Below are 24,042 nucleotides of genomic sequence, written 5' to 3'. Positions count from 1 at the left end.
TAATATTTACCCGGTTTTGTAATAGCTTTGCTGTTGTTAGCAGTTATAGAAGTGCAACCAATTTGAGCTAATTTTAAAGGAAGTTTGATTTTCTGGTGATACTAGGAAAATCTTTTCATTTTTCTATACCAGTTTTTGCATTTGTTACTCAAATTCTGTTACTCAATAAAATATTTAAATAGCAAATTAATACATCTAACTTAACATTTATCTGACAGTTGAGATATGTCTTTCTATGAATTTTGTTTTACATTTTTTTCTATATAATTTGTAACATTTTTTTTAAGCATCGACATATTTTTCCACCTATTCCAATATCACCCAAGAACTCCCTCGGCGATCATCTGCCTGAATATTGTCGTTGCATCACATAAATCTCCTCGGCTGACTTTCGATCGCATACCGGCCACGCCCCTCAACCCTTGAGAGATAGATACAATGGGCCTGGCACCACCGAACCACTCAACCACTGAACCACTTGAATAGCTGAATCGGCACATAAATCTTCAGATGGGACACCGGAAATTTGTCTCTTTCACCGCGACAAAAACAATTGACAAATGTGCGCAAAAAATGGGGAAAACTCCGGAAAAAGGCAAAAAAAAAACAAATCCTTGCACATGAAAAAGATGAAAGCAGTGAATTTTACGGTAAATTGACTGAGCACAAAGGCAACCGCGAGCAGTCCTTTTAATCCTTTTTGCTGTATAAACTAACGACAGCGAAATTGCCACTCAGAAGGTGAAAAACCGAGGGAAAACATTGCCAGGATGTGAATGGACATGGTGTCCTGCTGCGAAAGCGGCACGCGCAGTAAAAGGGAGGATAAGTAGCAGCTGCGCCTGCGCCAAGGATACAATTCTAAAATCGAAAGTGACCAGGGAAAAGGGGTCGAAAACTGCGGTTGGCAATACAAATTGAAATGCCAAAATCATTTCCCTGGCCCGGTATTATAATTACAAAACCAACAAATGCGATTAACTGGACTAGAGTCGGACTGTAAAATTGCAGGGGGTTCAGTTTTGAGTAGTAAATTCACGCCTCGCTACACAAAAGCGCTGTAAATTATATTGTTAGACCGACTGACCGCCGTCCAGTTTCGTTTCGGTGTCCGTAAAATGGCCAAATTCCCATAATTGCAGCTCCTGAAACAATGGAGAAATTTACGGGGCAAAACAGAGCGGACAGGACCCTCGTCAGGTAGGAGGGGTGCTGAATTTTATTAGTTTGCTGTCATATGCTCATCGACTGTTTGTTTAGGATGCTGGATGTTGGATGCACGGAGCAACAGTAACGGCCTTCGCAACACGCACAGGACATGACAGGACATAATCATAAATATGGCAACTAAATTATGAAATGGGTGCGCCACTCCCCCCGTATTTTTTCCCATCCAGGCTTATTGGTCACGCTTGCCCAATTCTAATTTTGTGGGAAGTACTAAAAGACTGTTATGAAAAAACATAGAGTTGAAATATTTACTCATCCTTTACAAAAAGAATTTAAAAGTATCGGCGAGTGTAAAAAGTTTGAGGGTTGTATTTGTGTACGCATCACCCCCGGTTTCTAATATTTTTAAATTCTTTGATTTTGTGCAGATAAATTCAGGAAATAAAAAAAAAAAATAAATAAAATAATACATATGTCCTGTTTTGCGGATTCAAATTTTCCATTTATCTTTTTAAAAATGTTGCGACCTTCTCCCCCTTTCTTCTCCTATTTTTTCTATTATCCATTCTCGTTCTTCTCTGTTCCTACACTTTTATCAAGCTCAAAAATGCAATAGTTTTGAATCAAGGCGCCAAGTGTTCTTCCTCTTCATGAACATGAGTCACAATTTTCCTGAGCTGGTAACACCAACCTCGGCTTTCTCTTTGACCCCCATTCTGCATAGCAACAACTCCTTTCCCCTTAAGAAGAGACAGCATTTTTTTCGGTCTGGCAACGCTTGATTCTTTTAATTTTGAGAAATTTTAAAATATTCTTTTAAAAGATTGCATACTTTCAGTTGAATTGGTGCGACACCTAGCGATGTAGAATGGAACCTGTTTCCTGTAAGCGGAATCATGTAGATCCAATGTAAGACTATGGTAAGATGTAAAAAATGAACTAAAGTTGTACTCACTATTTAGGTGTGTGAACTCGCTAGATTGTGTTTGGGAGGGTGCACTCGCTAATTGGCATTGGCACAATGGGAAAAATCGAAATTTTTATAGAGAAAAATCTTGTTAAGAAAATTATGTTTAGACCTGGTAAATGCTTTTTGTTTTTCTTTATGCCAAAAAATATACTTTTTATTTTAAAAAATGTCTAGATCAAATTAAGTATGTTGGTTAAATGTTTTTGATGGCAATTATGACTAAACTAGTTTGATGTTTCCTGGCTGTATGTACACTACTTTTTGAATCCTTGTACTTATTTAATCTTTTGTTTTCATTTTCACCTTTTGAATAAAACTCTTAGGTGTACTTTATTTCTCGTTTATTTGTTAGATCTCAAGAGCATCTCCATTTTCGGGAGTTACTTGGGGAGTACATACGTGTATACACAAACAATTCCAAGCAAAATGAACTTACACAATATTGGGGATACATATACATTCTAAAGGGTCCCGTAAACAATGTTCTAGGCATTCAGCGACTACGAATAATCAAACTAAGGGCGACTCTGCGGCAGGTCATCTGAGTTCTTCAAATGTGTCGGGTGGGGTTGGGTTCTGGACCGGGGTTCGAATCTGGATCGTCTTAGTTAAGTGCGTGCGTCTAATATTACCATCTATATATATGATCGTTAGTGAGTATACTTATTTTGTGTTCGATTGTGTGTGGCTTTCGTGATATTTTCGTTTGCGATATCATAGTAAATTTGATTGCATTTCTGTATTGATTTATCGTTTACGGTTTTATACGATAATGTTTAACTCTTATGGGGTACAATTTATGTTTCCGTTGCGATATTGAAGTGCTCGCTAATGTGGTATTTCTGAACAAAGGCAACTGAATAAAGAAATCCTAACGCTTTCGTTATATCTTGTATACTTCCAACTCCGCCTTGGATTTTCCATTCAATGGGTAAACTGTCTTTGGCTTTGTTTGCTCTTTTAATTTTGTTGTTGGTTTTTAATTTCCCTAAAATATGTTTTATATAATTTATATTTAAAACACGCCCCACTGGGAGCTTAAAACGATTTTAGGCTACAGTAAAACATTTTCAATGCGCCAAGCTGCGAAGCTTTCAAGTCTTAACTATTCAATTAACTACCAAGTAAAGTGTATAATTCCGTATAATTCGAAAACGGGTTTCCCTTTTGTTTTGCTAAAAAAACAACTAATCAGCAGGATGGTAGTCCCTTTGCTTTTTCTGTGTTGTCTTGTGGCTTAGCAGTCTAGAGATTAGCATCAGTGAAGAAATATTCTAGGTAATCTCGAATTGCTGTAAAAGCAACCGGCTAAAGTTCAATATAAAGAGAAAAATATTATTGTTACCAGAAGAAAGCTTTGAGTGTGGATTTAGCAAAGGCGGGAGCAGCCCAATTATATTTGAGTGAGTGGGTGTACGTATTTGTGTGTTGTGTTGAACCAAGAATAGAATTGCCTTACCTTAACCAACACTGGCAGAGGGGATAGCATTAGAAATGAGTTTTCGGGAAAAAGTTAAGGTTGGAAAATTAAAGTTTTAACATTTTAGGGTACATTATTAAGTTAATCAATATGGGATAACCGACGATCTTGTTAGGATTGTAAATTCAACAAAGACAGTTACTCTATAAAATGTAAATGAAATCCTCTGATCTGTTAACTCTTTTATAATACTTCCCCCTTGCCATCTCATACCTAGCCTATTAGTTCTATAACTTTGTGGTTCCCCGTTCGATTTCTGTTATATTTGGTTTCTTTATCACATGCTTTGCATTTCGGCTGCTCAAAACGTGTCTGTGTGCGCGTGTACATAGTGTTATTTTAAGAGGCCCCTTAGAGCTTGTCGAGGTCGGGTTGCTCCGGATCGGTTGGACTGATCGGAGACATCTCCACACTGTCCAACAGCGGGGTCTTCTCCTCGCTGCAAGTGCTGCCCGGGGCATCGTCCATGTCCATCACGAAGATCCTCGAGAGATCGGCACCGCTGAGGGTCAATCTCGATGGGGACTCGTCCACCGAGCTGGTGGTGCTGCTGCTGCTGTCACTGCTCGTGGTGGTGGTGGTGGTGGTGGTGTTGCTGCTGCTGCCCTGGGTGGTGCTACTCTGGATGGGATTGGGATGGATGCTCGGGATGGCAATGGTGGCCATAGTGGCGATGCTCTGGTCAAGGGACTTGGAGGGCGTGCGATAGCTGGCAGTTGCCGAGGTGGCCACTAAATTCGATTGGCTGGACTGAGCGGACAGCGAGGTGGTCTTTATATTGGTCGTCTTCAGGTGGCCCCCGATGGAGCAGCTGCTGCTCCACCTGCCACCCGACTGATAGTGCTTCTGGTGGTGGTGCTCCTTCTGATTGTACTGGGTGCCGGTTCGTAACCCCTGACCCTGCGATGATACCGTCGGATTATTGTCATCGTTGAAGCTCATCTCGTCCTCGCTGTGCGTGTTGTTAATGGCCGTCTGCTTGAGTCGCACCAGGTGCCTCTCGGAGTATGATTTGCGGGCATCCATCACTCTCAGATAGTCGGAGGACTCGCCCAGGTCCTCGCTCTTGGAGCTGCAGTATCTGGCTGAGTTTCTCGAGCCATTCCCATTGCCACAGAAACTGGTGGTCACACTCAACATCTGCTGGCTTCCACTCAGCGATCTCCTGCTGGCCTGGGAGCTGCTCCTGCTCTCGTACTGATTATCCCGCAGTGAGCAGGGCGAGATCCTGGGCGACGGATTGTTCTCCATTAGGGAATCGTTGCTCTTGGCGATTCTGTTCTTCCGGTAGAACTTGCTGTCCCGCCAGAGGGTCTGTCTACCGGTTCGCTGCATCTCGATGCAGTTGCCCGGCTGGCTGGGGGGCGTTTGGCTGGTGGGCGTGGCCGTGGGCGAGTCCTGACCCTGACCCTTGCTGATGCGGAAGGAGGCGTGCGTGAGCTTCTTGTACTTCTCGCTCTGCATATTCACGCGATTGTCCGAGTGGGTGCGATCCGCCATCGGCAGGAAGGCATTGTCGATGCGACGCTCCTCCTCCAGGGAGCGAAAGGCCAGCCGATTCACGTGCTTCAGGTGCTGCTTGTCGGAGGTCCTCTTCGGGGACATATCCTCGAAGGAGCTCACCTGGAAGGGGGACTAATTAAGCTTTCATTCACACCGCTTGATCATTTTCAAGGTCTCAATGCGTTTGTGTATAAATTTACTAATTAACTACCTTATTTTAAATAAGGAAATATTTAAATGAGTTTTTAAAATAATATCCATTTTTATTGATTGGAATAAACTGATTGCAAAAACCTTTAGGTATGGAAAATGTACAAGAAACAGAATATATGTTTTAAGAGGATTTCAAATTGTTTCTTGGAAAAAAGGGCTACTTGGTACTTCTGAATACCAGGAAATGGGTCAACAATACTAACACATCCACAGTATTTGGTAAATAATTTTGATAAATAAGGCAATAAAACAATTAAAATAAGAAATAAGTTTCTTCCGTTAGAAATTTATGTTGGCATACCCACGGAATCGTTACACAAAGAGCTGTTTCTTATTGAAATATTAAAATATTTTTTTTTAGTTGTCCAAATACGAAAATGTGATCTTTATTAATATTTCTCAAAAATATTTTTAAATTTACCCAGTAACTACGGGTACTTATTATGCTTTGGAAAGATTGTGTTTTTTAGGTTGATCTTTTTAATTCTTTTTTTCTAAATCTAAGTTCAAAATAATAAAGACTGTCAATGATTAAATGTTCATTCTATTTAATTCTCGACACCAGGGATGGGTCTAAATATTTTACTTCCTTACTCTTAGGTCTCTTAGTTTTTTAGTTTACTCACCCGGTATTTCTGAGAGAACACCTCTATCATTCCCGATCGCTTCGATGGCGATGTGGTGTAGATGGAGTTCTGATCGTTGACCAGGATCTTGGGCGGATCGAACTGCTGCTGGGGATGCCCCGGTCCGTGACCCTGGGCCTGAGCCTGACCCTGAGCTTGACCTTGACCCCCGTTGCTGGTGGAGGCCAGGGAGGAGCTGCTCGAATTGCTGGTGGCCGTTACCAAAATCTTCGGTGAGAGCGAAACGGGAAACTGTTGCGGACGTATATTTCCATAGGAGCCACAATTCGAGCCCGAGGAAGTGGAACCCGTTCCCGACATGGCATCGTCGATGTGCAGGAAGTTGTTGGGGGAACTCTCGCGACAGGGCGAGGATATGGCCGAGTCCTGGGAGACCATGCTCCTGGGAATGGTGGCCAGTTCCAGGCAGGTTTCGTTGCCGCCCGTGGTGGTGGCTATAATCACATCCTCCACGCCCTCGTCAATGGGCGAGGAGATGGACTGGAAGCTGCTCAACCGGATGCTGGACGAGCCTATGGACAGGTCGTTGTCGGTCAGCGAGCCAAAGGCCGAGTCCTGGGAGGGATTACTGCGCCCGTACTTGAGGCACTTCAAGGAGTACTCCAGCCTGCGGCTCTTCGAGTTCTTGTAGTTGCACATATCGGCAGTGAGTTGGTGGTTGAAGGAGGCCCCAGCAGACGACGAAGTGCAGGCCGGGGCCTGAAGCCTCTGGGCCCCCGCCCCCGACGAGCCACTGGCCTCCTCCTCCGGCTCGAAGTACTCCTCCTCCTCCTGCTCCTCGTAGACCTCGGTCACGGAGCCCTCGGCCAGCAGGACATCCAGGTTGCTCTGGCTGCTGGTGCTGCATCGGATGGTCGGCGGCTGGGGATCCTGACCCGCCTCCTGGCTATTATCATCCGAATAGAGGGCCGCCGGGTCACAATAGTGGATGGGCGACTCCGAGGCGTACGAGGGGTGCACGTACGAGTGGGCCGAGTGCCACTGCTGCAGGCGGAACAGGTGCTGCCGATGGCAGCTCCCACCGACGACAATCTCCTCCAGAAGACCCTCCTCCGAGTCGCTTGATATGTCAAATGAGTCCATTGTTCGGCTGATACTGTGGGTTCGGTTGGCCCAGGGCCGGGTAAGTAGTGGAAGGGGAAAAATGGGTGAAAGGGCAGAGAATAACAATCAGAAATTTCAGAATTTTTTCAAATCCATTCCGGCCACGCTGCCGGTCGCACCTGATTTGATTTTCTTTTGTGTTCGGGTATGCAGAAAAGCCATGGCATGTCATTGTATGCGATGAATGCATTGATGGGATTTGGATTGCGAATATGTCTGCGAGAGTGTGGTGCTGCACTAGAAGCGTCAATACGTGCGTGTTTTCAATCAGGCTCAAGTTGCCCACTCTGCCCTCAAGCTCCTTCTATACGAACTCAATTAGTGACCCAAAAATGGCTGCTATGCTGAGATACATTGCAAAAGTTTCTAGACATGACTTGGATATCTCATAGTGTGGTAAACTCAATTAGCAGCATATATATGATATACTAAGGTTGCATAGTTTTAGGGCCTAGCTTGTCATTGAAAGTTTCCTTAGTCTGCTAAACTAATAACAACCGTACTTTATGGCAGGAAAGTGAATTATGCTTGGTAATTGAGATCTGGATTCGACAAAGTAACTGTATAAAATCTATAAAAAATACAGTTTATCTTTCTACAGTTAAAAAAGACTTAGGTGATTTGAAAAAAGGACACTTTGTATTAATTTTAATGTTTATTTTATTGGTCTGAAATTAATTAGCCTCTCTACCCAACCAAATAGTTTTCAATTACACACATATTCTCTACAGCATGCAATAAACAACATAAAAACACATATATTTTTTTTACAAGCTAAACAGATGGGATTTATTGAAAAGAGTTAAGCAAATAGCAGGAAAAACATTATTATATTTTATTATGCCGACCAGCACATAAATATAAAGGCAAAATTAAACAAAAGGCGTTGGATAATGTGGTTTGCACATGTTAAATAAATATATATTCTATGTACTCTGCTGGCCCTTCTCCGATGCAGGTTCGATTGAGTGGTGCGCAGTGGTTTTGCTTGCTGGGTGGTGCAGCTTCTCGTGGTGGTTTGGAGCATACAAAAATTTTGCCACTTACCACATTTGGCTACAACAAACATTTCTTTTTTTGCAGCATTTAGTTTAATTTTCCGTCTGGTATAAAAACTTTAATTTTCTTACAAAAAACGATGTTTGCTTTATCGGTTTGTATATTGAGTTTATTTTAATTTTATTCAGGTATTCATTCGGGTTTTATTTCACACGATATTCGTTTTGTAAAATTTAGTTGTGAGATATTCTTTGTGAGTTGTTCATTGTTGGTTTTTGGGTTCGGGTTCGGTTTTTGGATTTGGTTTTGGTTCGGTTCGGTTTGGTTTAATTTGGTTTGGTTTGGTTTGGTTTGGTTTAGTACATACGAAAGACTTCATAGGGCGCAGGCAGAACACTGATGTTGTTGTAGTAGTAGTTGTTGTTGTTGTTGTTGGTTTTTGTTAGTCGAACGGGTTATGTAAATAAACAAATGCAGAAATGCAAGAGTTTGTAAATCAAAAACAAAACACACACATAGGTAATGTAAACAAAAATGAACGTTGAGATACATTCAAGAGCGGATCGGTATGTGTGTAGTAGATGATGGGTTTGGTGTAGCGGCAACTGTAACGGGAACTGCAACGGTAACGGTTTTCTGGGCGCTTTCGCAACACTAAGATAGATAGACACACACACACACACAACAAAGTTGAGTAGTAGTATTGGTAGTAGTAGGCGGTACGGTAGGAGAGAAAGAGAGAGTAAAACATTGCATACGGAAAAAATACTTTAGTTGAAAAAGTCCTCCACTACATATATTGTTAATTGTTATGAAAGTAAAACATGCGTTTGAGTAATTAATTAAATAATTTTAATTTTTTTTTTGAGGCAGCAGAGTAAATTTACACGGGGGTAAAATATGCTTAAATATACATGAGGCAGCAAATGAGCACTTTTTTCCTGTACTTATTATTTTGGGACTTTTTCTCTTGCTAGTTCGCTTGGTTCGCCCTCGTTTTTATCACTCAATTATAATCCTGTCTTGTATGCATAATTTAAATTCTGAACTCAGGTTTTGGGTGGATGAGTCAGGCCGCGCAGAGTCCAGGACATTATCATAATTACCTTTAGACACGCACAGGCACACGCACAACAAAAAGCCTATTGCAACATTTTCCGCCTTTCCTTGGTTCGCAGCGTTAGTTTTCTCTCGTTTCTGTTGCTTTCTGTTTAACATATCCTCGGATGTGTGTGTGCTTTTCTCTTTATTAGCCCGAAATGTGAGTGCACAACCATTGGATTAGCAGGTGCGCGCAAGGATTTTAGTGGCGCCCAACGTGGGGCCCTCCTATCACTATGCTGCAGTATATACTACATTTTGTGTATTTTTTGACAAAAGATTTATTCTGGTTCATTATTATTCGAAAATGGTTCGGCAAATTCACCGAAAGTTTAAAATCCTTTTTCTAAGCTCACCTACTTATTATTCTTCGTACAGCTAACTGGATTAGCGAGACCGGCACGAAGAACAATATGGCGCCCAACGTTTGTTCACATGTTGGGTGCCATATTGTTTATGGGAAAACGCTGCAGCTTACGGGACCTTCGTTAATTATGTTAATTTTGTTCAGCGATTCAGCATTCTACAATGTATATTTTGTTAGAAAAAGCTCTAGTGGTCTTTAGACTCCAAAGACCCTTCAAAAATCAAAAAAAATTACTCTAGAACTAGAAGAAACTAAGGGTAATAAAAAATTATCTTACTTAAGAGTGTTAGAAATTTGTAAATCTACTTCAAATAATATGTTAAATAAAATAAGTGACAATTTTACTTTGTTCAGAGTTAAGAATAAATATATTCCGTCTAAAAAACCATATATAACCATAATTTTCATATGCTTCTCTTCTTGTTGGCGTTACATTTGGAAAAACCTAACCTAATCCTACACCGAATTGGTAATTTCTTGATGGGCATACAAGACATGTTTTTTCTCTCACACCGAAGAACATGAGGATGAACCGTGTATGAGTCAGTGTTTGTGTGGTGAGGGATTTATGTGAGATATGCCAGTGACTGACAGAGTATAATTTGCACAATTTGCTTCTAGGTGAAAGAAGGCTAGTTCGGCGTGGCAAAACTCACCCAGTGCGTCGATCGTGCGGCGTCGAGGGCGGCGTGCAGGGCGAGTTGGCCTCACTCAGGGAATGACCCAGGGAGGCGCATTGGCGCTTCTTCACCGCTTGCAGCAGGTTTAGGGTGGACCTACTGAGGCTCGGCTTAATTGTCTGCAACGAAGTAACGCTCCAGATGTTGTGATCCACAAAACAGAGATTGATATTCAAGGTAACACTTACACTGAAACAGGGACCGCGCAGCTCGCGCAAATCGATGCTGCGAAAGAGATCGCACAGGACTAGGTCCTCGACGGAGGGGCAGACACCGCTAGGCGGCTCAAAGATTAGGCCTAATATTTCCAGAATCTGCAAAAAAGATTACATAGTCTGAGTGAAATTCTGCGTGGCTCCTCATCTCAAGTTCTTGTCAATTTGTAACACTATGATGTTAGCAAATAAACTATACATTACTTGTTTTCTTGTCTGAAAAATAAAATGAAAGTAAAATAATAAAGTAAGAATTATAATGAAATTATAATACTAATACAAATATTCCCAGTTTGATTGTCAAAACTCTTAAAATGATATTTCAAAAGGACTTGTGCACAGAAAAAAAATACATAATGATTAATTTGATATTCCCATGGTGAGTTTATTAAGATTTTTGTCCTAGAACATATGTGTAAATTTGACATTAAGAAATTGGATTTCTTTTTGAAAGTTCTCTTAAAATGAAAAAGAGCGAGATTACTCTGGGTAAGAGCGAGAAAGAAATATTCGAAACTTTCTCAAATACAAAAAGAGAGCAAAAGCAAAATGTCGAACATATCAAAGTGATATGATTCTTATCAAAATGATAAACATATCATATTAATTTTGTTATTGAGTACTTCTACCGACCTGGCCAATTTGTGGGTAGTGCTGCAGCTCCATCTCGAGCACCCTCATGGACGGTTTGGGGGTGGTCAGCTCCTGACCCGTGCACATTTCGTAGAGCAGGTGGCCAAAGCAGACGATGTCCACGTTTTCGATCTCGGTGACCGATCGGGACCACATGACGGCGTTAATGCGCGAACTGAGGCCCAGGAGGCCGTTCTCGAGGCCCGATAACCTGATGGGCGGAAAAATAAAAGGGAATAAATGTCACGGAAAATGCATAATTAAATGGCGGTCCCTTTCTGCCTTCCCACCATCCCTTTTGTTTTCGGCCTTAATTATGCAACATATTCGATGGTGGTTCTGCCATATATATTGATGGCCAACACGTGGAAATGGCGGCCACAAAGAGTCTACTTTTATGGATTTATGTGTGAGCGAGAGAGGGCTGGATGGGTATCATATGCCATCCCTTTTCCCTCTTGCGATGTGCCTTTATGACAAAGAGCGTATGTCAGACCTGATATGACAATATTATGGCACTACACAGTGTTGTATGTATATTGCGAATTGGCCGGGGCTTTCGGTTCGAGGGTCCTGCCAGCGATTCTCAGTATTCATTAGAGCGCAATAATGCTGACTAGTTGGAAAAGGTATCCTAAATTGGCTGACAATAGATTTTTTGAAGATGATAGTTGCCGTGGCAGTATAGTTTATTGCTACCGGTTCTCAAAACGCTAAGTTTGCTGTTTCATGGCTCAGATATGTACTGTTTAAAAATGTTTATTTAATAGTTTTTTAAGAGCTATGATTCTCTACTATTTCGCAGTAATCAAAGACTTCAGTCTTAGATAAATCCCTTTCTAATTGCATTCCGTTTTTATAACTGCGATTTAACCATGATACCCTTGTCTATTTTCTACATCTGGTTCTTTATTACCATTGATAGCAGTTAGAGATTCTTATTCCAATCCCACTTGAGCAAGTATTTTCCTTTCCACTCCGTCAATCAGCTTTTCAGCTTACCAATCTCTATTTTCCTGCTCCCTTGCTCCCTGGTATTTTAACTTTTCCGTGGCCCTATCGATGACTGTACGTTTGTATAAGCAATTTATATGAAAATCAGCTTTTCAATGCACCCAGCGATTCCCCGGCGACGAAGGCAGTAAAATTGGGTCATGCACTTGGCGCAAACTTGAGCGGCAAAAAAATCCGCACTTTAATCGACTTTCACCTATAGGAATTTCTCGCATGCACACAGCCCACCTTTTTCCCCCATCCCCAAGCTGCAGTATAAGCAACTTTTGTGCCGACCATTTATTTTTAAAATGGCAAAAAGCTAAAGCTTTATTTTTGTAACACCCATTCGATGTTTGCCAGTGAGTGGGTGAGGATGAAGGGTAAATGGGGTATGGAGGTGTTTTACGCGTTGTCGCACAACAGTTACATGGTTCACAAAAGGGGGGTCGAGGGGACCCAAAAACAGGGACATGCATTTAAAGTGCTCTGAAATGGCCTACGATGCTGGGGAATTGCTTTTAATTTGCCATTTTGGGCTGAAATCTTTTTCGCTTCTATTCTGGTGAATTTTGCATGACAGCCCCCCCCCCGTTCGATATCAAATATTTCAGCCATTATTAAATTAGTTCACAGTTGAGCGGACCGCAAATCGACAGTGGACTCACCTGGCGGCCCCGTTCTGCAGGATGACATTGCCGCTGTGCAGGTGACCGTGAAGCGGAAAGCCGCGCTCCTTCAGGAAGAGCAGTGCCTCCAGGATCTGTCGCCCCAGGCGCTGCACCTGGCTCACCGGTAAGCCATTTGGCTTACGCGTGTACTTCCTGGCCCACGGCTCGTTCCACTGTGCCTGAAAGGGAAACGGATTTAAATTACTTTTAGAGGACTTTGCCAAGGGCAATTGTTTTCTCTAGGTAAGAAATTTTCCCCGATAAAAATGGTTTTTTGAACCAGAAAGATGTTCTATAAATACATAGCAATCCCTAAAATGAAGAATATTTTCAGTTTTCCCTTCGAAAACATTATCAAACCACTTTGGCTGCAACTAATCTTCATGATTCTGAAAGGTCCTTTTAAATTTAGAAGTAATATAATACGAATTTTATTTTTCTGATCTTCTGTTAACTTTCATTCAAGAACCTTGATAATTGGGTAATTTTTAAAATTATTATTTATATATTTAAATATAACAATTGCTATAAAATGTAGTTTGTAAATTATTGATATATATTGGAGTATAACCGCTATGGGTTCACATATGTTCTCTTGTATGACTCACCTTATATATGAGATCTTTCAGACTGCCCCGCGAGTTGAAGGGCGTCACCAGGCAGGCGTAGCTATACGAGGTGTTCCGCAAGAAGCCCAGATCGAGAACAGGATATATGTACGGATGATGCAACGAGCCCAGGAGCTCCATGAGTATTTCCCTCGCACTTTCGTTGGGCGGGAGATCCTCGAAGGCCACGCAGTCGGGGGGCAGAGGTAGCAGGGTCAGCAGACGATCAGTGCGGACCTAAAGCAGGGGAAAATGTTTAACCAATCGATATAAAAAGAATTGAACCCTCACCGAAGCATCTGTGACCAGAAACCAGTTCTTGCCATGCCTCGAGCCGATCTCATCCAGGTGGGCGATCACCTCGTAGCGCCCATTGGCACTCTGAATCCATTCCTGAGTGGCATTCAGGGCCTTCTCCCTCTGGGCCCGTTCCCGAGGACTTCGCTCCACGATCCCATTGCCACTGTCGAGAGCGGAGTACTGATACTTGATGTTGGGCCTGAAATATGTCAACCAAGTGTTAGCTCACAGGCCTATCAAATTCCACAGATATAGAATTATTAGAGAGCATACTTTGATGAAGATTTGCTAACTAAGGAAACTTGTTTGTATAGTACAACTAAAACTATAACTAATTATGATATGGCTATCTCGAAAATGTCTTGACATCCATCACATCACACTCATTTCGGCAGGTTTTATTTACAATGTCAAACAGGAATGGGCACTTAACATAAATTTTCCCACAATTTGCATACCGACCGCACTTGAACAACAGCAAACATATTTTAAATTCGTTCTTCCATTTCAATTATGTGGTTTCATGTTGAATAATTTATTTACAGAGATTTATTTACTCGTCCATCAGAAGGTATGTATCCGAGAATTTGAGGACAGTCAGCCTCTAACATTCCAATGGCTTACAACGAATGAGATTTTCTTGCGACGTTAAAGTGAAATTTAATATGGTTTTAAGTCAGTCACGTTAATCTAAAGAGCTTAAAAATGAAAAATATGATTTCTCTATTAATTTATTTAATTTCTAAATCTTCATTGAATATATTGAGAAATAAAAACATGTTTTAAATTGATCCATTTCTTCAGATCTCTTATTCCAGTTTTTAAATAAACTAGGTCTTTAAAGTAGTCGCCTGAATAATGGGGTCAGTATATGAGTTTTTAAAGGCATAGAAATTCACGAGGCGTACACTTTAAATTGTAGCAAATATGGTTGGGGCTTCATATCTTTATGAAATATTTCTCCACAGTAAACTCGTCTTATCCAAATGACCACAAAACAGTATCCTGGCCCAAAAAAAAACCATTGACATCTACAGGTCACGGGACAATCGCTGCTGAAATGTTAGACAAAAAAATGGGAGGCACAAAATAATTTGGACAGCACAACATTTTTTTGTTGGCAAATGGTGGAGGTGCCGCAGGACGAAGGAATTTGCAACTCAATGAGGACGGAAAACAAAAGGAAGGGCCAGAGGAAGAGGAAGTAACTGCCTGCACAATGGCGCAGCGGAAACGGAAGCAAGAGTTTATCATTTCATTTCGGTTTTTTTTTTTGCTTTTCGAGAAACAATTTATTTTTTTCTGTTTATTTGTTGCAAGTGAAGAGTTGTACAAAGAGAAGAGTGCAGAAAATCAACTGAAAATGGAAACGTTGTCAAACGAAATGAAAGAAGAAAGAAAAGCTAAACAAACTGCACTCACTTGGAGGCTTAAACGAGACAGATATGGTAAGAACAGCCGAAATAACAAAGGCAGGAAATGTAAAAAAAAGAAGAAAGTAGAAAGTAGAGAGAGGACAGGGCTCATAAACAAACACTTACGGGCCACTCAATCAAAACAGAGCGAAGGTTAAGCACATCCTCGGGTTAAGTTTAGCATGTGTTTGAAAATTTAATAAGGCACAAAACGAAAAACAGTAGAAAGTGGAGAGTAGAAGGCAGCAGAGGGACAAAAAGAGAGTGAAAGTGTGTTCGTGCGTGGCATAAAATGTTGGCCAAGAGGCTTCTTTCTCTTTCTCTTCCTCTCACCCCATTTCACTTTCATTGCGTCACGAGAACTTGCGGAAAGGGAATGAAAACACACACAGAGAAAATGTGTAGTTTTGGGTATATTTTGTTATGTATTTATAAAAAAATATTTTCCTTTCTAAAACTGATTTTCCTATTGAGTTTTATTGTGTAGTTTGATTAAAAAAGTTGAAATTTAATTATTTTAAGGAAGGCGATTCTTTTGTATTTTAATCATCAACATATTTGGGATATTTTCCTTAGTGCATCCATGTGTGTTCGCTAGACCAGAACTACCAAAAGCTGGGAAAACTCTTTGCCCATTGCCTGTCTCTTTAGGCACATGGCATGCGCTTTTGGCCAACGGTGCGTATGTGAAATATTTCTCATTTCCCTGCTGTTCAAAAGACCTTGACTCCGATTGCAGCTCTAACGGGTTTTAGCATCCCACTGTGTGTGTTTGTTTGTTGGCTTAAGCTAATTTTTGTTGCAAGGCAGGGAGGTGACTTTCCTTCGTTTATCCTCTTGGTGATATTGCAGCTTAAATATTTGCCAAACACTCGACACACTTGTTGTTTGTCAACTCTGGAAAGTGGGCGGAAAAACGGAAGGATGAATGCTACGAAAAACCGAGGGAAGCGCTCAAGATAGCAGATTTGAACACTCAAGTAAAGTGGGAAATGAATGGAAATATTCGGGTAGACTTTTCGTAGTTTTGAAAAACTTATCAGCTTTCATTTTAAGGTGTCTTTTGAGAATAATTTAGCCTTGACATAATCATTAAAGATTAATACAATTTAACTTTTTTAAATCTCATTCTAAGCCCTTTAAATAAAAGCCAAAACCTTTTAAATTATTAATTTTATATTTTAAATTTTTAATAATCTTATAAGACCCCAATTTTGTGGTATGCACACGAAAACATAATTATTATTTAAATTACGAATGACTTTTTTGATATTCCAATTAAAATTCGATATTCTTTTCAACCAATTAAGACGTTTAGTTACATTCAGCAATAAATACTTTTCCTAAGTCAGCACAAAGAAGCGAAACCAATAAGAAATGCTAATTAAAATTTAAGCCCTCTTAAGAACCAGGTGAAGCGGTACTCCGTGCCTTTTTCAAAATAAATAGCAACCCTTGCGACTGATGAAAGCAAGCGAACCGAGCAGATTCAGGGGCAAACCTATCTGCCAGATGTATCTATACATCCAGATACCTAGAGTCAAAATATAGAAACTCAACTGAAGTTCGAATGCCGCGCGTAATTAACGTGCTCGTGTGTGAAATTTTTTATTGCATACTTTGCGGCACTCACACATGCATATTCACCTGCTCGTTAGGGGCACACACAGATACAAATACACACACTCACACCGACAGACACTTACACACACGAACAGATGCTCACGCTCGCTTGCACATTCATCATACGCCTCAGCACGTAGAATTGCGGGGAGGGGGATGGGTATAGGGGGTGGTGCCCTCACAGATACTCACTCACACACACAGTCGAATCAATTTTTCGCCCTTTTTGAGCAAACTTTTGCCGAGTTGATAATTTAATTTGCAATTTTTGTATGGTGTGCCTGGGCATCTAATTTGAGGAATTTTCACCTTGGCAAACTTTCACCTGCCTTTGGAACAAAAGAAAAACCAGGGGGGGGGGGGGGGGTTTAGTTGGTTGGGAAATGCATTCTATCAACGCGCTTAATACTTTGACGTTGGCACTGCCTTTGGCTTTTCATTTGAAATGAGAAAACTTTCCAAATAAAGTTTCCCAAAATATTTGGCAAGCGGGAAAAAGTGTCTGTTTAATGTTGAGGGAAAGTAGTAGGTATACAATTTTTCTCTGATTTAAAAAAATCATTGCCCACAAAAGCTTTCAAGTTAATTATTTTTTGTGGCCGCCTTTTAAACCTCTTGAGAACATTAGACTCTTCAGATGGTTTTCCTCGGCATTACTTGTGTTATCTCTATGTATAAAATTGTGCATGTGTGGTACATCAAAATAAGTTCGAATAAAATGAATTGCTTTGGTGTCTTGTTTTTTTCTACGTGTGGCAAACATTAAAAGCATTTCAGATTTTATTTCTATTCATTTCTGGCATGCAAAGTGCTGTAGAGCTGGAACGAAAAAATCAAGTAAAACGAAAACCAAATTCGACAAGCAAAAGAAAAAAACTTGGCATTGAAATCTGTACACTATTGAGGCTCGGATGCTGAATTTCAAGTGTAAGTATAAGTACAAGCTAAATACAAAATAGATAAGTTTAGTATAGTATAGAGTAGAGTAGTAAATGCAACCTTGTTGTCAGTACTGAATCTATGGTATCTCTACTTCCGGCTTCCGCTGGCATCGACTTGCTAAAGAAGAGCCTAGCTAGATTGTCTAACCTCGCGCTAACCAGCGGCGATTTTTCCGAGTGCTCGGATAGATCTGAGTTATCTTGCTCCGAGCTCGCCGACCGATTGCTGCAAATAGAAGGGTACACAATGGTGGTTGCGGTGGGTGTTTTTTGGTTGGTTGGTTTGGTTCGGTGGGTTTTTGGCAAAAAAGAATGTACGAAAAGATACAGCGATAAGTGTGTGTTCTCTTCTTATCTTTTGGTTTCTCAAAGAAGCTTCACGGAGTGGAACTAAAAAGGGTTGAACGAACTAAATCATAACTCGAGGTACCTGTGCACTGTGCGGGTTTTTGCTTGCGAGTCTTGCAAAATTGCACATTGCAAAAGTCCTATATATAGGTACATATGGCGGGCCGATCGGGTACTCACCTACTGTAGATCTGGCGGCGATTGGCAGCTGTCAGGGCCGAGACATCGAACTCGATGGCCGAGTTGGAGCGTTTCAGGCCGTTCGCCTTGTGCAGCTTCTTCATAATGTTCCTCACTTTCCTATCGCGTTCGATATTGGTTATCGGTTATCGGTTGCATATCATATTGAGAGACAAATACATTGGCAATCATTGGCAATTCCAAGTAAAAAGTATTTTCTTTTAAGAGGTCGATAAGCTGTTTGGTTCCTTATATAACTTTTAAGAATGTATGGTTTCTTTAAGACTTGGTAAAAGTGTATTGTTTTAAAATCGAATAATGGTTATATAATTATAAAGAAATTTTTAAAAATATTTTGGAAATATAATGTGAACTACTTTAAAATGGATCATAATAATGACATTACCAAATATTTTGCAAGGTTAGAATGCTGAACCTTTGTTTTAATAGGATAACAAAATAATAACTTTTTAAAATAAATCATATTAAATTCAACGTGTTTTAAAAGTTTTGGATTAAATATTTTTTTGCTTGAGTACACCAGCCCATATATTTTCTTGTATCTAGCTTTTCAAACACTTATAACCCTCCTCCATCTTGGAGTTCCTAACTATCAGAACCTCGGAGCACTCACTTTTCGGGCACGGGTGGTCGGACGAAGGGATCGTGTCCTGTGACGGAACTGTTCCGGTTATCGATCCGCTGCTGCTGGGCGGCCTTGTTGAACTTGAACATGGTGAAGGACTTCTTGGCGCTGGCCACCTCACACACACGAACGATGATCTTGCGGCTGCTCTTGAAGACCGTGTTCAGGGTCTTGTAGACCAGAATGGAGACGGACTTGGGGGCCTGGGGATTGTGGTTGTGGTGCGGATTGTGGCCGGGCTGCTGGGTTAAAGGCGTGGGCAGAGATTGCTGCTGCTTCAGTTGATGCACTGGAGCACGCGGCGCGGTCGACGCCGATGATTGTGATCGGGTGATGACTTTGCCTTCGCCCTGGAGATTATTCCGATGGCACTGATCCCGCTGATCCCGGTGGCAGCTGATGATGAGCTCCGGCTCCGGATGCGGCGCTGCCGGGTCGTTGATCTCGCTGCAAGTGTCCTGTGGTGTTTGCAAGTGTTTGGTGGTTTTTTTGGTGGGGGAGTTTCGAACAAAAGTTGAGTGGCCACGGAGAAATGGAAAGAAATATGCGGTAGAACGATTTAAAAATTTATCAATCCCAAAACGAGGACTTAGCACAGCAACGAAATGATAAAATAAAAAAAAAACAGAAGCGCTTCGTGGAAAGTAACATGGGAAATCATAAGCTATATAAGCTATTTCTATGACCCCGGCAGTTGCACTTGCTCAACATTCGTTCAAAGAGTGTAAAATAACTTGGGTTTAATTATTGCTGGAAAAGACAATCACAAAAGCATTTTGATAACGAACTTAGCCAAGTTCTTTGTTTCTATTTCAATGTGTTCTTGTGAAACGGAAGGAAAAGGATAATCAAATGAAGGATAAAGCATGCTTTAGGGCATAGACCAATTTCAATTTCAATTCAACTAAACTAATTTACAGCCAATTTGTATAAAAGCGTAATCTAATTTTAGGAAATTTGCATAAAAGAATTGCGTGAAACTCAAAGGAATAGTATAACAAATTTCAGCGTTGGTGGAGTGTATATATCTTATCAGCCAATTGAAGTTAGGAAAATCATAATTCGTTTGCTTGTGTAAAGGTTGTGGGTCTTTTTAGCTTTGCTCTGGTGATTTGATTTGCTCTCAATTTGCTGGCTAATTTGCTTCGCTCAATAACTTGCTGATGCAACGAAAGCAAATTTACCTACCGACTGCGATCTCTTAGGCAAACTTCGCTACAGTCCAAAAATGCAAGACACCTAAATCCAGGGTTCGATGTTTACAGAAATTTAGTTTTCAATTCGATTCTTACGTTTTGCGGGGGTGAATGGTGGGAAATCAGTGGGAGAACAGCATTGGATGAATTGCGATGAGGGCGAAATCAACTTGACCCCGTTCGATTTCAATTTGCAAACTTGTATATACATAATTAAATTGATTTTCCCTGTTTCGATTGGACAAACGTTTAATTTTTTTGGCAGCGTTTGATGGTGATTATTCCGGGTTTAATTGGTTTTCGCCGGACTTACACAGTAAACAGAATTTTTTCAATAATAAATCAATTTAAAAATTGTGATCTTCGTCAGCGTTAATTTAAAAACTGCAAGCATTATTTCCGTATTTACCCCCAAGATGGCGAGCATATCAAAGTAATATCTGATCTGTATATCTTGTACATTATTTCTCTGTGTACCCTTTTAATTACGAAATAAATGCAGAGGTTAACTAGCGGACAGTAAAATGATTGAAAGAATCAATTAGGGACCACCGTTTCCTGACATTTGTCAAATTTCCAACTCAATTAATTGTGGCAAAAATGCCATAAAGTTCACTCTTTCAATTATGGAGGCCTTACTGTTTTTCAAGTGTCTGCTTTGTTTTAGCCAGAGCAGCAATTAAAATATCTGACGCAGACACTGTGGATCCGATTTCAATTTCAGATACCGTCGCACTTCACTCACTTTTGTAGCTGCTGCTTTGTTAATTAAAAAGGACACGCCCCTTTGGCATGCACAACTTTTGAAGTTATTTTAACGAAAGCGAATGCGTTGCAGTTCAAGGAATGTCCTTCACACGATGAAAAGTAAACCACAGCAGCAATAAAAGCAACCACTTCTGCGCCGGCAACAGCGGCCAAAACAATGGGAAGGACTTTAATAGACGCTTAAATAAATCATACGCCCCGTGTGTCGCGCCTTTTTACCCTCAAGTGGCGCTTTCATTTCATGTGTGTGCACTGCGTGACATTGAGCTCTCTGTATAGAATCTAGGTATACGAATGTTTGAGGCAGCCTTATTTTTTGCACGTGTTTCCCGCACTTTTCCACTTGTCCCACACCCCCGCGGCGGCCTATTTGTCTAATTGTCTAATTCTAATTTTAAATTGTGTTTTTTGCATGCATTGTGGGCCGATTTAATCGTATTTGTCTCTGCCCCCTGCCGACAACCCCTCCTCGGGCCATTTATCTAATCAGGGACAGCACACAAATGCTCAAAGTTCGCTTCTGCCTTTTACTTTCAAGACACTTTATTGATTTTCCTTTTGGGAGCGCTGTAAGTGGTTCGTTTTATTTTCTTTTGGCTTTCAGGTGTGCTCTAGAGCAGACCCGCACCTTTCCCTACCCCTTTCCACCTGTCTGGGTGTCAAATTGGTATTCATATTCACATTCACAATCACGATATGTGAGTTCTGTTCTGGCTTATCCCTCACTTTGATTATTGCATTATTCTGTCAGTCACTGGCTTGTTCACTGCAAATTAAATTGTCAATTTCGGTAAATGGCAGTAAGAAACGCGATGCAGGCAGGAATAAGAGGTCTACGAATGAAAACAGATATCATTAATCAATGTGGGGCTTAGTTCGATGTTTCAGACATTAATTCTCGGCACTTTAATTGAATCGCCTTTGGAAAGAGCTTAATCGCAAGACATTACTCACGCATAGAGTTAAAAATAGCTGACAAATGTTTTCCGTGCCCTTAGGCAATTACTAATTATTTTTTTGGGAATTATGGGGGCTTATAAAACAAAATGATTAAAACGTTGGGGGAAACTTCCGCGGGAATTATTCTTTTTCTGCGCAATTTAAGGGGTTTCATGAAGAATTTCTTAATTTCTTATTGTTTTATTGTCAACCATTTGTCATTTGCCCAGTACCGAAATTTCAAGTTACAATTAATTTAAGTCTTGTAAGCTGCTGTGGGTAGATATTTTTGTAATTTCACTTTTAAGATATAACTCAGTTTAAAAAAAACGGTTCAACTCAAAAAGGCTTTCAAGTATTACAATCTCTAGAACATCTTCCTTTTTAAGTTTTTATTCCATTTTCCAGCTTAAGCTTGACGAATCTGCTCAGAAAACCCCTCCATTTGCTGTACAGAACAAAACCATTACTTTCCTCATTACAAGCCACCCAACCTCATTTAATCTGCCGCCGAAAGTTGCAGGGACCAAAATAGAATTGCACATTAAAAATGATGATGATGATGGGGATGATGAGCGGAGTGGCACCTGCTTTCGACGATTCGGGGCTCTTCCGCCCTAGACCAGCACTTTCCACGACCTCTTCGGCTTCATTATGGTTGCACTCATTGTTGATTGGGTCAGACAAATTTTAATCAATTTTTAAATAGTTTCGGGGGTGTCACAAAGTTTGGCAACGAGTTGATGGCCGAGTGCCATGTAATGGATTAGAATTCGTGGGGGAACACCAGAATTAACTTTTCAAAGTTTACAACAAGTTCTCAAAGTAGTTTCACTCGCTGACGCGCCGAAATTTAGGCGAACTTGGTTGGATATTTAAGCCACGGAAACGCGGCCAACACGGTGCTCGGGTCGTCCGTTAATGAAGGTGCGATTCGAATATCGTTTCGCTTGGGGCGAAAAGTATGAATTTTCTTCATTCCAGTCGGACTGAGGTGTGTTTTTCGTATACCTATATCTAGGTGTATATATATATACACCCATAAGTTGGTACTACCACCGATTGTGGGTGAGTGGCTTAGAGTGTTTGCGTGTCCATATCGCCTCATGCTTGTGGTCGTATTTGCGGCTGACTCGTCGGTCCGTCGGTGGATTGGCCCTCTCACTCGCTCCCCCTGCCAACCGACCTACCGTCTGTCTGTCTCGCTTTCGACTATGCGTTTTTCCCTTCTAACTGGATTATAAAAATTGATTTTTAATTTTTATGACAATTTCCAACTGACTCATGGCCCTAGCGTCGTCCGCTTGGCATTCACCAAGAATGTTCCCCGTCTATGGAATGAATTCCATTCTTATTTGCTCTCCCTTGGCCAGCCGAATGGGCCAACCTCGTCCCTCCATCGAATCCCATTTGAACTTGGCATGCCAGTTTGTTTTTCTTGACAATGGGCTAACAATGTATGGATAATTTACCGTGGGGCCAGCGATAAGGATGGAATTACGGGACCAAGAAGGGCAAGGTCAGGCTGAGTGGGGTTTTGCTGGGGAGTACTTAATGGTTAATTGTTTCTGCTATAATGGTATTATAATTTACTAAGGTTAGGAGCTAGGGAAAATTGGGCTTACTTCGCGCTTAAGGGAACATTGGGGAAAGTTAATTTTACTTACTATAAATTACTTAGACCTATGCATAAAAAGAAATAAAGCTATCGGGTATAGTTTTGGTAATATATATTTTCTATTTCATTAAATAAATATAAAAAAATTATATTAAGAAATAAAATGCATAAAAGAGTTCATCAACTTTACTGCTTTGGGAAAGTCGTATGTCTTCTAGTAAAGTAAATACAATTTCTCACGCATTAAATATAGGATAGGGACATTTTCAGACAACACAAAAAACACTACTGCAATATTAACTCAAAAGTCCTGTATTTCCACTTATATCTCTTTGCTTACTTAGGAACAAATTCTATAATTATACAATATAGAATTTCGTATTACTAATTAAAACAAACCGTGAGACAATGTTGTCTTATTTTTTCAAAGTTTTCACCTTATTAAAACTTTAGTAATCGTTTCCAAATAATATTTCCCTTGCCCATAAAAATTAATTAATAGTTTCCAGATAATATTTCCCTTACCCATAAACTTTTAATCACCCTTGCTTAACTGGTCATTTCCCACTGTGCCATGTCTGCCATTAAAAATGTGTGTGGTGTGTGTTTGGGGCAAATAGTCGTGATGTTGCCCACTTCGTGACACATTAATCATGACCCGCTCAACGACTGTTTACCTTCGCTCTGACCAGCACCACCACCCACTCCCATTTC

At 40.7% G+C, this 24,042-nt stretch overlaps 1 protein-coding gene across 6 annotated transcripts in view; it reads right to left on the bottom strand.

Moving 5' to 3' along the window:
• Nucleotides 1-2,466: 2,466 nt before the first annotated feature.
• The window catches only part of LOC119548326 (slowpoke-binding protein), a 39,367-nt gene continuing 17,791 nt past the window's right edge, over nt 2,467-24,042 (bottom strand). Inside the window, exons 4-14 of one of the 6 annotated variants that reach the window (XM_037855510.1) lie at nt 18,796-19,265; nt 18,162-18,281; nt 17,692-17,859; nt 13,646-13,853; nt 13,355-13,591; nt 12,744-12,925; nt 11,083-11,293; nt 10,423-10,548; nt 10,211-10,353; nt 5,963-7,079; nt 2,467-5,255 (exon numbers count right to left, since the gene is read on the bottom strand). In XM_037855510.1, the coding sequence (XP_037711438.1) occupies nt 3,972-5,255; nt 5,963-7,079; nt 10,211-10,353; nt 10,423-10,548; nt 11,083-11,293; nt 12,744-12,925; nt 13,355-13,591; nt 13,646-13,853; nt 17,692-17,859; nt 18,162-18,281; nt 18,796-19,265 (4,266 nt within the window). In that variant the 3' untranslated portion in view covers nt 2,467-3,971. Of the gene's footprint in view, nt 5,256-5,962; nt 7,080-8,134; nt 8,483-10,210; nt 10,354-10,422; nt 10,549-11,082; nt 11,294-12,743; nt 12,926-13,354; nt 13,592-13,645; nt 13,854-17,691; nt 17,860-18,161; nt 18,282-18,795; nt 19,266-24,042 lie in introns of those variants that run through there. The other 5 variants (XM_037855511.1, XM_037855512.1, XM_037855514.1 and 2 more) reach the window with 5 other exon arrangements.

Source organism: Drosophila subpulchrella, chromosome 2L (assembly GCF_014743375.2).
Source record: "Drosophila subpulchrella strain 33 F10 #4 breed RU33 chromosome 2L, RU_Dsub_v1.1 Primary Assembly, whole genome shotgun sequence".
NCBI classification, from domain to species: domain Eukaryota; kingdom Metazoa; phylum Arthropoda; class Insecta; order Diptera; family Drosophilidae; genus Drosophila; species Drosophila subpulchrella.
The sequence above is the reverse complement of the archived record's forward strand: the minus strand, read 5'-3'. Positions and strand labels throughout refer to the sequence as shown.